The 17,788-nt window shown below is 38.8% G+C and overlaps 1 protein-coding gene across 1 annotated transcript in view; it reads right to left on the bottom strand.

Moving 5' to 3' along the window:
• LOC126469900 (inositol 1,4,5-trisphosphate receptor) overlaps positions 1-17,788 on the bottom strand; it is a 345,163-nt gene that overhangs the window by 251,865 nt on the left and 75,510 nt on the right. Inside the window, exon 12 of the mRNA XM_050097248.1 lies at positions 2,562-2,863. Within this exon, the coding sequence (XP_049953205.1) occupies positions 2,562-2,863 (302 nt within the window). The remainder of the gene's footprint in view (positions 1-2,561; positions 2,864-17,788) is intronic.

The raw sequence follows: 17,788 nt of genomic DNA, 5'->3' as shown, positions 1-17,788 counted from the left end.
ACAACTTCACTTCATTAACAAACAAACATCATTAACCTATGACTTCTGAATGAGAAACTCACTGTCTATAATCTTTCCTTCTACACAGAATGAAGATGGTGTTACTCCTACCTACTTTGTTCGGCTGCAGTGTAACACTCTTGCACATCCAAGCATGTAATGCACAATGTGCTAACTGGCAGTTACTGGATGCCACCTTCATAGTGTTGCTATTTTAATGGCCAACTAGCACATGGTAGATGTCCTAAATATTGCCTGCCAACAAATGTTCTGCCTCATTGACTGCCCACCCCCTCAGGACATGGCACACTGTGACACTGAGATTTCTTTATAGAGGTTAGCACCTTCCTCAAGATTCAGGATGTTAAGCCGAGATTACTGTTCTCTGTAATGTATGACAATTGTTATGCCTGTCATACTCACTGAAATAAGTACAGACTTTATGTTTACAGCAATTACTACCTGAGCCCCAGCAGAGGTCAAGAGGCATACAGAAATAGTATTTCTATCATGTAATTTGGAAATAATATTTCACTTTATCTGCAGAACACTGCTATGGATAAATGAAATGCAAAGAGCGACAGGACTGTAATGACAAGTAACAACAATTACCAGGCATTGCTTAACAGGGAAATCTAGATCATAATTCTTAGTAGTAAGTTGGATTAGTTAACTAAGGCCAAGCTTACAAAAAAGCAATTAAACTGCTATAATGCTGCATTTCTGGAAGAGAAAGTACAATATTCTTTTAATTACATATATCATGCAAATATTCTATGACTATTCCTATAGTTGTATTGAAGTAATACATTCCATGACACTTCAATAATAACGGTCAAATAACACAAAACAACAACAAAAGTTGGAATGCAAGTTGATTTAAAATCAAATAAATATTCTGGAGCCCCCTATTCTGAATAAACTATTTCTTACAAAAATCATTTAATGGCAGAGTATACATCCAATAAGAGGTAACATGCAAGTATTCAGTGTATTTTTCAAAACTGAATGCATTCTAAAACATCTACACAATATGTTAAAATCTACACTATTTAGCAAATACAAACTCTATACATCAATTAAAGGGAATACTAAGAACAATCACAGGTGTGACATTTCACTCAATAATTACAACTGCATCATAAAATAAAAGTACTATGTTTCTCGATAAAATCTTAGTAGCAGATGAATTAAAGCTGAACATATAATTTTCTTTGGTATTAAGAATTATAAATTGCAAACTTCATATGAAATATAGAAACCTAATGTATCAGAAATCTGCAGCAAAGCTTTCAATGATGATTAGTGGTGCAGATGCAGGCTATCAGCCTTCAGTCTTCAACTGTATGAGGGGGGGGATTGGGGAATGGGCAGAATGAGAATACATGAACTCTCCCTAATGTCTTCTCCCGTAACTGATCCTGTGAAATAAGTCAAAATAAGGAACCCAACTCACTTTACAGTGAAAAGCATTTAACACAAAATGGAGGGGGAAAGAGATCAATATTATATTTTTGATGTAACCAAATTTTACTCCACTAATTCTATAGGCATATACCATGCTTTGAAAGACTGTATATATATATATATATATATATATTTTAAATTTGTTATACTTTGTTGCAGTGTCCTTTTCAGCATAAAATTTTCAGAAAATTATTCAGTATCATCTACGTATATTTTCAGACCCCTGCAAGTTACATCCTACCATACTGAGACCTCATTTATTTCAACCCAACAAGCAGCTCAGTCTGCATCTTTGTGTTTAGCTGTTGTCATAAACTTTTTCTCTGGCTCAAACACACTGCACTCCAACACTGTCATAATTTGATTCCAGTTTTTAATTTTTGTTACAGAGCCACACTCTTTACCATTTTTTATTTGGACCTTAGTTTTTTGACAGACAATTAATTAAGTCTGACACATTCATTAGTAAATCAGAAAGCTGAATGAAATGTTTCAATGACACCACTACCGAAAGAGAAACATTAGCATAGCAGGAGCAACAACAACAATTGTTTACTTTTTTGGTCTAACAAAAAGGAAAGTTAATAAATCTGAGTGGCATCATGACTGCTGAAAGCCGACAGATTTGTTCGTCCAAGATTAAACTTGTTAAATAATTTTGTTTAGTGTTAAAAGAAAAACAAAGTATTATGTCATATGGGATTTTGTTACAACTGTAGTATTATTTCACATTAACTGATTTTTTTGTGTTAAACAATTTTCACTGTATATGATGTTTTATCAGGTTAACTTAAATGACTGGTGCAGATGTGACTCATTCGCACTTGGTCAGGCAAAATGCGAAATAAATATCTGAACTGTTGATAAATGAATCAATGAATTAGTTTCAGTGTCTTCATTTACACCATCACACTACACCAGGAGAATGTTACAGCTTCAGTCCTCCTTTCAAAGAAACATAGTACTGTCTTCTTCTGTATAAGACTTTCTGTTAAACAATGGTAACCCCATGCAATAAGGTGGTTCAATAACTACTATGACGGGTTAGTTTTAAGTCAATGCTTGTTATTTTCCGATGATGTGGAAGGCCTAACCTTGTTTCAATGAGAATATCTGAGTTTTTTGGACTCAGAACACTTTTGCATATCAGTTCTTGTGTTACTGGAATAGCTTTCTTGTTTGATATGCATAAATCTGACAAATAATCCAAGAAACGTGATTCCCAATTGTGCATGTTCTTTCTCACCAGTCCAACAAATGTCTCAATTTCTGCTGCAGTAATGTGTTTTTCCAGCAATTTTCTATTATTGTGCAACAAAGCTGTAATTGTATCTTCAGCCAAAATATCATAACCAATTTGTTTCTGCATAAAACCAAAATGTTTGGCTATATACTCCTGTAAAAGATAACAGTACACACAGAAAATCAGGCACAATTGTAAAAATATACCAACACAATTTTTACAAAATGGAGCTTGTCAACTTTCAGTAGCTTATGTGACAATGTTTTAGCAGACACTTCCTTCGTACTGTAAGTTAATAAGATTTGAAATTATATGCTGTAGGCAGTCAAATGAAAAATTTTATCAACAACAGTGAAAATATTTACACATCATACTATCATAGAGAATAATGCTCGTGTCAAATTTTTAATACTGGTATTCCGAAATGGAATATGACCTCCCTGTATGAAGAAAAAACGTAGTACACAGAATTGTCGTCAACATTGTTAATACTCTCATTATGCATCTAGTGTCCAAAACCAGTATAAAACAGACTTAACACAGGATACGAATGGTTATAATTAAAGTACTGCTACTCACATAGGTCCAGTGTGGGCTGTAGTTATCGTATGGCAGTGAAACTTGGTAGATATCCTAATGGGTTCAATGCAGAACTGATTTAGGCTGGATAAAAATTATTTCAATTTTGGGCACCAGTTGCAAATCTTGCATTGTATAGCATATTGCCGATGTCTCCGGTGTTCATACTGAACAAATTGTATAAACAGCGGTTAATAATAACATCAACATTATGCCTTTTTCACTGGTTTGACCTTCTCTGCCTACATCCCATTCCTAATCCATTACATATGTAAACATTTCTACACGTCTTCTTGCATTCATAGTTTCAGATTTGAACCAGGAGACTGAAATTGGAACTAATTTTTTTCCAGTGTAAATTGGTTCCACATTAATATATTAGAATACCTACCATGTTTCGCTACCATATGATAACTACAGCCCACTACTCTATGAGTAGCTGTACTTTAATTACAACCACCTAGTAGGTTGCAGGTAGTCCAACATAAATTCAACCATAATGTTTTACACCAACTGAAATTTCAGAGTCTGTTCTGTTAGCCTCCTCCTCATTTTTGCATTTTAATTTCTTAAACATTCTACAGACGTATAAACAGCCCTCCATATTTTGTGCCTGAATATTACAAAAACATTCTTTTTCATTGGGGCATTAGAATGTGTACCTGCTGGGTAGAATAATTCAGGAGCCTCTTAAGCACACAGCAGTCTGGAAAAATAAAGGATTTTTTAAGCTTTTGTTCAGAGATGACTTTAATATTTCTCCATTTGAACACCTCCCATCATAAAGCATTAACCAGATAAATTCCATTTCTGTATAGAGGGAATAAAAACACTTTATTATTTTGTCTGCAGTGAGCAATCTGTTACTTATAATTAAATGTTAACAACTTTAAATACAAATTTTAATAAAATAATCAGCCTTGATTTCAAAAAGTGACTGTTTCCATCTTGAAAGATCATCTTCATACCAAGGGAAATCACTACTGTGGTGAAGACTGAAACTGGTCACAAAAAAAAAAAAAAAAAATCTTTTTTGAGTTCAAGACTGATTTTTTGCTAAAGTTAGATTTTGATCACTGTGTTTCTCAAATATGTCACCAAAAATTATTCATTCTAAATATGAATACAAAAAGTACTACAAGACGCCAAAAAACTTGTTGGTACGTACAATCATTGTTCACAATGATCATTCTTTATTTTCATTGTACAATTACATGAGAAATAGGTTACATTTGAAAATTTTCAGATGCTTACAAAACTTTATTTTCATTAAGTTACCAGTATGAGTGTTACTCGAACAACTTATTTCATAACAAATCAGCATTTGAGATTCAAAGTTACTGCCAAACAATAGATCAACCTGAATTTCATTGTATATCAATGCAAATAAATGTGTATTTTTGAGAATTTTTGGAAGTTACTGATTGTGTGCATAATGTAATTCGTACTAAATCTGCTTCTGCGATTTAGTTACTGTAGCAAATAGTCTAACAAAAATATTGTGTCCCATTTAGTTTTCCCTTAAAGAGAAGTATCTGTTATCTACAATTATCAACCCCCCCCCATAAACCATGGACCTTGCCGTTGGTGGGGAGGCTTGCGTGCCTCAACAATACAGATAGCCGTACCGTAGGTGCAACCACAACGGAGGGGTATCTGTTGAGAGGCCAGACAAACATGTGGTTCCTGAAGAGGGGCAGCAGCCTTTTCAGTAGTTGCAGGGGCAACAGTCTGGATGATTGACTGATCTGGCCTTGTAACACTAACCAAAATGGCCTTGCTGTTCTGGTACTGCGAACGGCTGAAAGCAAGGGGAAACTACAGCCACAATTTTTCCCGAGGGCATGCAGCTTTACTGTAAGATTAAATGATGATGGTGTCCTCTTGGGTAAAATATTCCGGAGGTAAAATAGTCCCCCATTCGGATCTCCGGGTGGGGACTACTCAGGAGGACGCTGTTATCAGAAGAAAGAAAACTGGCATTCAACAGATCGGAGCGTGGAATGTCAGGTCCCTTAATCGGGCAGGTAGGTTATAAAATTTGAAAAAGGGAAATGGATAGGTTAAAGTTAGATATAGTGGGAATTAGTGAAGTTCGATGGCAGCAGGAACAAGACTTTTGGTCAGGTGAATACAGGGTTATAAATACAAAATCAAATAGGGGTATTGCAGGAGTAGGTTTAATAATGAATAAAAAAAAAACAGGAGTACGGGTAAGCTACTACAAACAGCATAGTGAACGCATTATTGTGGCCAAGGTAGACACGAAGCCCACGCCTACTACAGTAGTACAAGTTTATATGCCAACTAGCTCTGCAGATGACGAAGAAATTGATGAAATGTATGATGAGATAAAAGAAATTATTCAGGTAGTGAAGGGAGATGAAAATTTAATAGTCATGGGTGACTGGAATTCAAGAGTAGGAAAAGGGAGAGAAGGAAACATAGTAGGTGAAAATGGATTGGGGCTAAGAAATGAAAGAGGAAGCCACCTGGTAGAATTTTGCGCAGAGCATAACTTAATCATAGCTAACACTTCGTTTAAGAATCACAAAAGAAGGTTGTATACATGGAAGAACCCTGGAGATACTAAAAGGTATCAGATAGATTATATAATGGTAAGACAGAGATTTAGGAACCAGGTTTTAAATTGTAAGACATTTCCAGGGGCATATGTGGACTCTGATCACAATCTATTGGTTATGAACTGTAGATTAAAACTGAAGAAACTGCAGAAGAAGAAGAATGGGTAGCTTTGAGGGATGAAATAGTGAAGGCAGCAGAGGGTCAAATAGGTAAAAAGACGCGGGCTAGTAGAAACCCTTGGGTAACAGAAGAAATACTGAATTTAATTGATGAAAGGAGAAAATATAAAAATGCAGTAAATGAAGCAGGCTTAAAGGAATACAAACGTCTCAAAAATGAGATCAACAGGAAGTGCAAAATGGCTAAGCAGGGATGGCTAGAGGACAAATGTAAGGATGTAGAGGCCTATCTCACTAGGGGTAAGATAGATACTGCCTACAGGAAAATTAAAGAGACCTTTGGAGAAAGGAGAACCACTTGCATGAATATCAAGAGCTTTGATGGACACCCAGTTTTAAGCAAAGAAGGGAAAGCAAAAGGTGGAAGGAGTATACAGAGGGTCTATACACGGGCGAAGTACTTGAGGACAATATTATGGAAATGGAAGAGGATGTAGATGAAGATGAAATGGGAGATATGATACTGCGTGAAGCATTTGACAGAGCACTGAAAGACCCGAGTCGAAACAAGGCCCCCGGAGTAGACAACATTCCATTAGAACTACTGACAGCCTTAGGAGAGCCAGTCCTGATAAAGCTCTACCATCTGGTGAGCAAGATGTATGAGACAGGCGAAATACCCTCAGACTTCAGGAAGAATATAATAATTCCAATCCCAAAGAAAGCAGGTGTTGACAGATGTGAAAATTACCAAACTATCAGTTTAATAAGTCACAGCTGCAAAATACTAACGCGAATTCTTTACAGACGAATGGAAAAACTGATAGAAGCCGGCCTCGGTGAAGATCAGTTTGGATTCCGTATAAATTTTGGAACACGTGAGGCAATACTGACCCTACGACTTACCTTAGAAGAAAGATTAAGGAAAGACAAACCTACATTTCTAGCATTTGTAGACTTAGAGAAAGCTTTTGACAATGTTGATTGGAATACTCTCTTTCAAATTCTGAAGGTGGCAGGGGTAAAATACCGGGAGCGAAAGGCTATTTACAATTTGTACAGAAGGCAGATGGCAGTTATAAGAGTCGAGGGGTATGAAAGGGAAGCAGTGGTTGGGAAGGGAGTGAGACAGGGTTGTAGCTTCTCCCCGATGTTATTCAATCTGTATATTGAGCAAGCAATAAAGGAAACAAAAGAAAAGTTCAGAGTAGGTATTAAAATCCATGGAGAAGAAATAAAAACTTTGAGGTTCACCGATGACATTGTAGTTCTGTCAGAGACAGCAAAGGACTTGGAAGAGCAGTTGAATGGAATGGACAGTGTCTTGAAAGGAGGATATAAGATGAACATCAACAAAAGCAAAACGAGGATAATGGAATGAAGTCGAATTAAGTCAGGTGATACTGAGGGAATTAGATTAGGAAATGAGACACTTAAAGTAGTAAAGGAGCTTCGCTATTTGGGGAGCAAAATAACTGATGATGGTCGAAGTAGAGAGGATATAAAATGTAGACTGGCAATGGCAAGGAAAGTGTTTCTGAAGAAGAAAAATTTGTTAACATCGAGTATAGATTTATATGTCAGGAAGTCGTTTCTGAAAGTATTTGTATGGAGTGCAGCCACGTATGGAAGTGAAACATGGAAGATAAATAGTTTAGACAAGAAGAGAATAGAAGCTTTCGAAATGTGGTGCTACAGAAGAATGCTGAAGATTATATGGGTAGATCACATAACTAATGAGGAGGTATTGAATAGAATTGGGGAGAAGAGGAGCTTGTGGCACAACTTGACTAGAAGAAGGGATCGGTTGGTAGGACATGTTCTGAGACATCGAGGGATCACCAATTTAGTACTGGAGGGTAGTGTGGAGGGTAAAAATCGTAGAGGGAGACCAAGAGATGAATACACTAAGCAGATTCAGAAGAATGTAGGCTGCAGTAGGTACTGGGAGATGAAGAAGCTTGCACAGGATAGAGTAGCATGGAGAGCTGCATCAAACCAGTCTCAGGACTGAAGACGACAATAACAACAACAACAATTATCAAAAACTAACTCTATTTTCGAGTTTGCTAATAACTATAATTAACCTCAAAAAGTTTTAGGAAATCAGTAATTTTTGACGAATTGCCTTTTGACTTCTGTCTCGAGTTTTTTGCCCAACATTTGTTTGATAATTTCTGATTTTTTGCTAGCACAAGTGGCTGGCGTCATCAAATGTTCACCCTCCATTGCTGATGATGGATTGGAATCAAGCTCATGGCCACAGGATTATATGCACCTGGTACACCAACATCCAAGGGCTTTTCCGTGGTTCTCCTCTTGCTACCTGCAATTGTCGTTCGCTACAACACAGAAATCCAGGATCCATTCACCTTGGGGATTTCTTCTTTCTTGATGAAGCTACTTTCACATTTGTGTGTTTCTGTAGCTTCTCTTAACAAGCACATGTGATAGCTCTTCTCTACAGCAAGAACTTCTGCGTTGGCAAACTTTATTATGTGATCGGTCTCACACAGCACATGCTCTTCCATGGAAGAGTCCTCCACCTGCCCCAAGCTGCAATGCGCTTATGCTCTTTGACCCTAGTATTTATTGATCATCCACTCCTTCTGACAGTTTTCCGCATGTATACAGTATGTGGTATATTGTCGGCACATGGGTCCCTTTTCACCTTTGTCAATCTGAGACACACTTTGATCTTGTTTGTTGGCTTATAAATAGTCTTTACGCCACATTTGTGAAATATATAGTTGATTCTCTCTGTCACTCTGGGAATGTATGGCAGAAAGGTCATAACCAACATTTCTTTTTCAGATGTGTCACTTCACTAAGACTGTATGACTGTGTGTGACTTCTTATGTAACTGGTGTTGTATCTCACATCTGAGTTGCACCGGTTCACATATTTGTCTTGCTCACATTACGAGCATATTAATACTGCCTTGTTTCTGGCTTGGGTGGAGATTCGACAGTTTCTGCAGTGTGTGTCAGTTTTCGATACGCGCTGTGTCCCAGGTTTTCACCATCCTTTGTGACCAGCACATCTATAAAGAGTAGTTGTTTGTTCTTTTCTACCTCCATGGTAAATTTTATATTAGCATGGAGGCTGTTCAAGTGCCTGCGGAAGACACTAAGCTGTTCCTCACCGTAGTTCGACACAGCGAAGGTACCATCGACATATCTGTACCACACCTTAGGTTTACAAGGTGTCAAGTCCAGTGCTCGTGCTTCAGAATGTTCCATGAAGAAGTTTTTGGACCAAGAGGACTGCCCACGGCGATGCCTTCCACCTGTTCGTAGAGGATGACATTCCACATGAAATAACTCATGGTGAGATGTGCATGAAAGAGCTTGGTCATATCTTGCAGGGAAATGGAACCAATGTGCTCCAGGGAATCAAAGGGTGGCACTTAGGTAAACAAAGAAACAATATCAAAGCTGACCAAATCTTCTGCTCATAGTCTTTGGTCTTTATTATGATGGTCACATTTCCCTTTTCGGCAGGCAGTACCAATACATTCTAGTCAGCTTTAAGACCGTTGATATCTTGTACTCTTCTTTCATCAGGTTGAAAGCTGATAGTTTTGCTAGACGCAGTCTCCTGGCTACTTCAGTGCGTATTTCCTCAGCTCTAGGTTCAAATGGCTGCTTCAGTATTGGCAATGATGTCCTTCATAGGTATAGTTCTCGGGACAGTAGCGAAATTAGCTCCTTTTAGAAGAACAGACTGTTCCTCTTTGGTCAATTGTCAATCAGTGAGTTTGACCACTGTGCGTGACATGTTGGGAATCGCCTTGTCAACCTGCTCCCAGCATCTTAAAACTTTTTCTCCTGTCACTCAGTGCAGCACTCAGTTTGTTCTGTGTTGCTCCTGTGAATGGTGCTGTCAATCTTGTCCCAGTCGTCTTGATGAATTCTACTGTTTAGCTGATAGAAAATGTCCAAAAGTTCCTCATCTGTTCTTGCCAAATATCTGTGTTGCATGAACTCATTCATGAAGAAAAGCTCATTCCATTCTGTCGTATACAGAACGTACTTGGGCAGTGGTGAATAGGCGCATATATTTGAAGAACCTCGGTGAAGTTCTTTCATCCTAGAACCACGACAGAAAGGAGAGGGAGAGAGAAATCACACTTTCTTCTTCCATCGTTGGTCAAGGCATTGGTACAATCTGCAAATCCTCTCCCTGTAGAGGTTTAGTACAAAACGGTTTACCTTTTCATGGCCACTTGTTGACAAACTGCCTGTTGGCTTCTATCTTTGGTTCTTTGCTAACACGAGTGGCTGGCATTGTCAAAGCTTCACCCTTCATTTCTGTACCTGGCACGCCAATGCACAAGGGCTTTTCTGTGGTCATTTCCGGTGTGGTTCTCCTCCTGCAACAGTCATTCGCTGCAACACAGGAATCCAGGACCCACTCACCTTAAGGGTTTCTTCTTTCTTGTTGAAGCTATTCTCATGTTTGCGTATTTCTACAGCTATTCTGAACAACTGGGTGTGATAGCTCCTCTCTACAGCAAGAACTTCCACAACAGCGAATTTTACTATGTGGTCTGTCTCACACAGAGCGTGCTCTGCCATGGCCAACTTCTCCTCCTGACCCAACCTGCAATGCTGCTTATGTTCTGTGATCCTGGTGCTGATTGAGCATCCATTCATTCAAACATAACATTTTCCGCATATACATGGTATGCAATATATTCCCAACATTGCATGTGGGTCACTCTTCTCCTTTGTTGATTTGAGACACTCTTTGATCTTCTTTGTCAGTTTATAAATAGTCTGTGCAATATATGGCTGATTCTGTCTGTCACTCTGGGAATATATGGCAGAAAGCCCGTGCTTGATATTTCTTTTTCCGATGTGTCACTTCGCTATGAGTATTTGACTCTGTGACACTTCTGATGTAACTGGTGGAGTACCCACTGCCCCTCAGAACACTTTCCTAAGACACTTGAACAGCCTCCATGCTGACATAAAATTTACCATAGAGGTAAAAAGAGGACAAACAGCTACTCTTTCTCGATGTGCTGGTAACGTGAGGAGGTGAAAACATGGGACACAACGTGTATCAAAAACCGACACACGCGGCCCAGTAGATGCACAAACTGACAAGTCACCACCTGACCATGAAAAGAGGCACGATTAATATGCTTGTAACATACGCAAGACAAATATGTGAGCCGCAGCACCTCGTATGCGAGATACAACACCTGAAAAACATTCTAAGGAGCAATGGATATTCCAACAGTATCATAAAAAGTTTCACAGCCTCTAAACACTCGGCGAAGTGACACATTTGAAAAAGAAATGTCTGGTACGACCTTTCTGTCATATATCCCCAGAGTAGAATCTGCTGTATATTGTGTGAACACAGTTTAAAGAATATTTATAAACTGACAAAGAAGATCAAAGAGTGTCTCTGATTGATAAATGAGGAAAGGGATCCACATGCAATGTCCGGAATATATCACATACCATGTACATAAGGAAAAGTTTATGTTGAAATGACTGGACAATCAATCAACACTAGGATCGCAGAACATGAGCAGCATTGTAGCTTGGGGCAGATGGAGGAATCTGTCATGGCAGAGCATGCACTGTGTAAGACCAAGCACACAGTAAAATTTGCCATCACAGAAGGTTTTGCTATAGACAAGAGCTATCACACCCGCTTGTTCGGAGAAGCTATAGAAATACACAAACATGAGAATAGATTCAACAAGAAAGAAGAAAGCTTTAATGGGTCCTGAATTTCCATATTGCAGTGAACCATTGTTGCAGGTAGCAAGGAGGGAACCGCACTAGAAACAACCACAAAAAAGCCCTTGGATGCAGCTGTGCCAGGTACATATAATCTGCGGCTGTGAGCTCAACTCTAGTCCACCATCAGCAATGGAGAGTGAAGCGTTGACCGTGCCAGGCATTCATGCTAGCAAGACATCAGAAAAATCATCAAACAAACATCTGTCAAAGAACCAAAGACAGAAGCCAACAGGCAGTTTGTCAACAAGTGGCCATGAAAGTCTTAACAACTTTACTAGTAATTTTTACCACAAGTTTTTCTGCTGCCTTAACAGAAATTTTGAATCGTGTATTTGCTTCACTTCAGTGGTGTTTTAGCTCAGGAGACAGAAAAGATTATAAGTATTCTTAGTTTAAAGTTATTTGTTCGCTGTCCTGTAATACAATGCACCAGCCAAAATGCTGCTCCATTGTAAATGCTGTTCTTGAACACAGGATGAGTTGTTGATGTTTGTAAGCAACTGGGAACCACTCGACTACTGTCAAATGATTGACAGCTGCTACAAATAAGTGTGTTGGAAAAGCTCCCAAGTCATGTACCTGTGGTACCAGTACCAAAAGTACCTCAAGTATTACCCTCTCCGGTGGATCCTGTCTCCTCTGCAGAGAGTACGAGATCTGTCATTACTTGTCCTCTTGACTGCAAGTGACATTTCAAAGGCGGATCTAGGAATCTTGCACACTGTCGACAGGGACCAGGGAGGACTCGGTGTGTTATATCAATCTTCCTAACCAGCAAGTCAAGGCGCTGTCTTTCACTGAAACTGAAACTGAACCTGAGCCAATGAGACTCACTTCACCTGTTTCGGAGAACCCTGTTCTGTCTGGTGTCAAGAGCAGGCAAGTGTAAAAGGGTAGGCTCTATTAATTGTTGGCAGTCCAAACATATGGCAAATGATGGTACATGTCAGGGAAATGGCAGCAAGGGACAAGAAAGGAAACTAGGTGCTCTCAGTGCCTGGGAGACTCAGTCAACATAGTGAAGAGGCTATTCCAGCAGCCACTGATAGAACAGTGTGCAAGAAAATGTGAACTGTGGTGCACGTTGGAGCAAAAGATGCCTGTCGCCTGGGCTCCGAGGTCATATTTGGAGGAACATTCCAGCAACTGGCAGAGAAGGTTGACAAGACCAGCCTTAGGCAAGAAGTTTCAATGATGCTCACAATTTGCAGCATTGTCCCCAGAACTGATCTTGGTCCCTGGTTCTGAGTTGAGTGGAAGGACTGAACCAGATACTTTGTAAGTTCTGTGACAAGCTAGGCTACAATTTCCTCGACTTGCGCCATAGAGATGAGAACTGTAGAGCACCCCTAAATGGGTCAGATGTGCACTGCAAATCACAGGCTGCTACCTAGATAGCAGACTATATGTGGGGTGCACTCAAGGGTTTTTTAATTAGGTGACTCTCCATCCAATCCAGATAACAACAGTTGTAGGAAACCCAGAAGTATCAGCGTAAGATTGAAAGAAATGCCTCCCACAGGTGAGAGTATTAATATCCTAGTGGTTAACTGTTGAAGCATTCGCAACGAAGTGCCAGAGTTTGAAGTGCTCCTGAAAAGCAATGAAGCTCACATAATACTATGTGGTTGAAACCCAAAATTGTAGGTAGTAAGATTTTTGGGGAAAATTTAAGTGTGCAGCAAAATGATAGGCTAATCGGAAATGGATGTGGTGTATTTGTCACAGCAGACAAGAGATTCAAATCCAAAGAGATACAAACTGAAGTTGCATGTAAGAATGTTTGGGCAAGACTACATATCAAGGGTGGGCATAAAATGGTGACAGGTTCCTTCTATAGCCCATGAGACCCATCTTTTGATGTAACGAAAAACTTTACAGAAAACCTCAATTAGCTTGTACGTAAATTCCCCAACCATACTGTAATCATTTGTAGAGACTTTACTTATCCAACAAACAATTGGGGAAAGTACAGTTTTGTTAGTGGTGGGCATGATAAGACACCCCATGAAACATTGCTAAATGCTTCCTCTGAAAACTACCGGGAAAAGATAGTTTGGAACCCCACTCGTGATGGAAATACATTGAATCTAATGGCAGCAAACAGATCTGATTTCTTTGTGGCTGTCCACATCAAAAATTGTGTCAGTGATCATTATGTGGTTGTGGTAACAATGATAACCAAAGAACAAAGGGCAACTAAAACAAGCAGAAAGATATATACATGTTCAGTAAACTAGATAAAAAATCAATAGTGTCACATCTCAATGAGGAACTTTAAACTTTCAGCACAGGGAAGGAACATGTAGAGGAACTATGGCTCAAGTTTCAAAGAATAGTTGACCATGCACTGGATAGATATGGACCCAGTAGAACACATCATAATGGAAGGGATCCTCCATGGTATACAGTCACTGTAAAGAAATAGAGACTATTGCATAATAGATGTAAAACAAAGCATAGGACTATAGATAGAGAAGTGCTGAATGAAACATATTTAGCTGTCAAGAAGTCAATGCATGAAGCCTTCAGTGACCACCACAGCAGAATATTGTCAAATGATCTTTCACAAAACACAAAGAAATTCTGGTTGTACGTAAAGGCTGTTAGTGGCACCAAAGTTAGTTTCTAGTCCCTGAAACTGAGGGTATCAAAGCAAAAGCTGAAATGCTTAACTCTGTTTTCAAATGTTCCTTTACAAAGAAAAACCTAGATTAATAGCCCCAATTTAATCCTTGTACCACTGAAGAGATGGCTGATATCAGTATTAGTGTCACTCGTGTTGAGAAACAATTGAAATCATTAAAATCAAACAAAGCTCCAGGGCACAACAGAATGCCTATCAGATCCTACATTGAATTTGTGGCCGAGTTAGCCTCTCTTCTAACTATAATCTATCGCAAATTGCTCAAACAAAAATCTGCGCCCAGTAGTTAGAAGAAAGCACAGACATCAACAGTCTGCAAGAAGGGTAGCAGAAGTGATCCACAAGACTACCATCCAATATCCCTGGCACTGATTTCTTGTAGAATCTTAAAACACACACTGAGCTCAAATATAATGAGGTATCTTGAAAAAATGACTTTCTCCATGCCAACCTGCGTGGATTCTGAATACATCAATCATGTGAAACCCAACTCGCACTTTGCTCACATGACATACAAAAAACTTTGGATCAAGGTAGTCAGGTAGATGAGAAGTGTTTCTTGACTTCCAAAAACCATTTGACTCAGTACCATACCTACACTTATTGTCGAAAGTTCAATCAGACGGGGTATCAGGTGAAATTTGGAAATGGATTAAGGACTTCCTGGTACGAAGGATGCAGCATGTTATCTCAGATGGAGAGTCATCGTCAGATGTAAAAGTAACTTCGGGTGTGTCCCAGGGGCCCTTGCTGTTCATGTTATATATTAATGACCTTGCAGAAAATATTAATAGTAACCTCAGACTTTTTGCAAATGCTGCAGTTATCTATAATGAAGCACTATCTGAAAGAAGCTGCATAAATATTCAGTCAGAGCTTGATAACATTTCAATGTGGTTAAAAGATTGTCAACTTGCTTCAATTTTTCAGAAATGTAAAAATAAGCACTTCACAAAATGAAAAAAACATAGTCTCCTATGGTTATAACATCAATGAGACATGGCTGGGATCAGCCAACACATACAAATACCAGGGTGTAACACTTTTTATGGATATGAAATGGAATGACCATGTAGGCTCCATTGTGGGTAAAGCAGGTGGTAGACTTTGGTTTACTGGTAGGACACTGGAAAAATGCAATTAGTCTACAAAGGAGATTGCTAACAAATCACTCGTGTGACACATTCTAGAACATTGTTCAAGTATGTGGGACCCATACCAAATAGGACTAACAGAGGGTATTGAATATACACGAGAAAGGCTGTATGAATGGTCAGAGATTTCTTTGACTCATGGGCGACCATTACAGTGATGCTGAAAAAACTGAACTGGCAGACTCTTGAAGACAGACGTAAACTATCCAGAGAAACAACATGAGTAATTTAGAAGTAGATATCCTTGGAGTAATGAAGCAACTTCAATCACTTAATAAAAGAAAGTCTTTTGATCCAGACTGTATACCAATTAGGTTCCTTTGCAACAGCTCCATATTTAAAAATCATATACAACCATTCGCTTGATGAAAGAGCCGTACCCAAAGACTGGAAAGTTAAACAGGTCACACAAATATTCAAGAAAGTCAATAGTAGTAATCTACCAAATTACAGGCCCATACCACTAATGTTGATACGCAGCAGAAGTCTGGAACATATATTGTGTTCAAACATTATCAATTACCTCACAGAGGACAGTCTATTGACACACAGTCAACATAGATTTAGGAAACATTGCTCTTCACTCACACTTTTACCACACAAGTAGGTTGTAATCAAATTGCGTGCCTATGGTTATGTGACTGGATTCGTGATTTCCTGTCATAGGTAGTAACTGATGGAAAGTCACTGAGTAAAACAGAAGTGATTTCTGGCATACCCCAAGATAGTGTTATAAAGCAGATGACATTGTCGTTTACCACCTAGTACAATCATCAGAAGATCAAAACAAATTGCAAAATGATTTAGAAAAGATATCTGTATGGTGTAAAAACTGGCATTTGACCCTAAATAATGAGAAGTAAAAGATATCTGTATTGCACAAAAACTGGCAACTGACCTTAAATAATGAGAAATGTGAGGTCATCCACACGAGTGCTAAACGAAACCTGTTAAACCTTGGTTACACGACAAATCAATTAAATGTAAAGGCTATAAATTCAACTAAATACCTAGGAATTACAATTACAAACAACTTAAATTGGAAATAACACATAGAAAATGTTGTGGGGAAGGCGAACAAACAACTGCATTTTATTGGCAGAACACTTAGAAGATGCAACAGATCTACTAAAGAGACTGCCTACACTACATTTGTCCATCCTCTGTTGGAGTACTGCTGCGTGGTGGGGGATCACTACCAAATAGGGTTAATGGAGTACATTGAAAAAGTTCAAAGAAGGGCAGCACATTTTGTGTTATTGATAAGTAGTGGACAGAGTGTCACAGACATGACACAAGAATTGGTGTGGGCATCATTGAAACATTTCTCGTTGCAGTGGGATCTTCTCACGAAATTTCAATCACCAACTTTCTCCTCTGAATGCTAAAGTATCTTGTTGATGCCGACCTACACAGTGAGAAATAATCATCATAATACAATAAGCGAAATCAAAACTCGCATGGAAAGATACAGAAGTTCACTTTTTCTGTATGCTGTTCAAGACGGAGTAAAAGGGAATTATTGTGAAAATGGTTTTGATGAACCCTCTGCCAGGCACTTAAGTGTGATCTGCGGAGTATTGATATAGATGTAGGCAAAAGTCTACTAACAAAGGTTCAAGAACCAGTTTTAAATAACGAGACTAGGAATATACCACAACCTCCTACTTATCACTCACATAGGAATCATGAGGACAGAATTAGACTAATTACAGCATGGACAAAGGCATTCGAACAATCATTCTTTCCATGCTCCATATGTGAATGTAACAGCAAGAAACCTTACTAACTGATACAAGAGGGCATACCCTTTGTGATGCACTTTGGCACTTTGTGGTGGTTTGCAAAATATGGATATAGATCGGAGGGAGGGAGGGAGGGAGAGAGAGAGAATCATAATAACTGAATCTTAAGTTTTCAGGATATATAAGTTCCTTTCGTAGCTAAATACAAGATTAAACATGGGCAATGCTAACAGGAGTTTTGGGAAAAGGTTGGCCACGTACTTTGGGGCATACATGAACCACCAAAAAGGGAAAGAACTCAGGGAGATTCTGAGTATCACAACAATTTTCTACCACTTGAGATTCCTCTCCTTTTCTAATGTAGTCTGTCATTCTTTGGCTTCCAATTTACTAGCACACTGCTGTTTATGCAGCTCTCTAATTACTCTTTTCCAAGTTTATGTAGCTTCATGTCCAATCTGTTGCATTTTAACTGGCTGCAAA

The sequence above is a fragment of the Schistocerca serialis genome, chromosome 3 (genome assembly GCF_023864345.2).
Source record: "Schistocerca serialis cubense isolate TAMUIC-IGC-003099 chromosome 3, iqSchSeri2.2, whole genome shotgun sequence".
Lineage (NCBI taxonomy): Eukaryota > Metazoa > Arthropoda > Insecta > Orthoptera > Acrididae > Schistocerca > Schistocerca serialis.
This window is presented reverse-complemented; position numbering and strand designations above follow the sequence as displayed.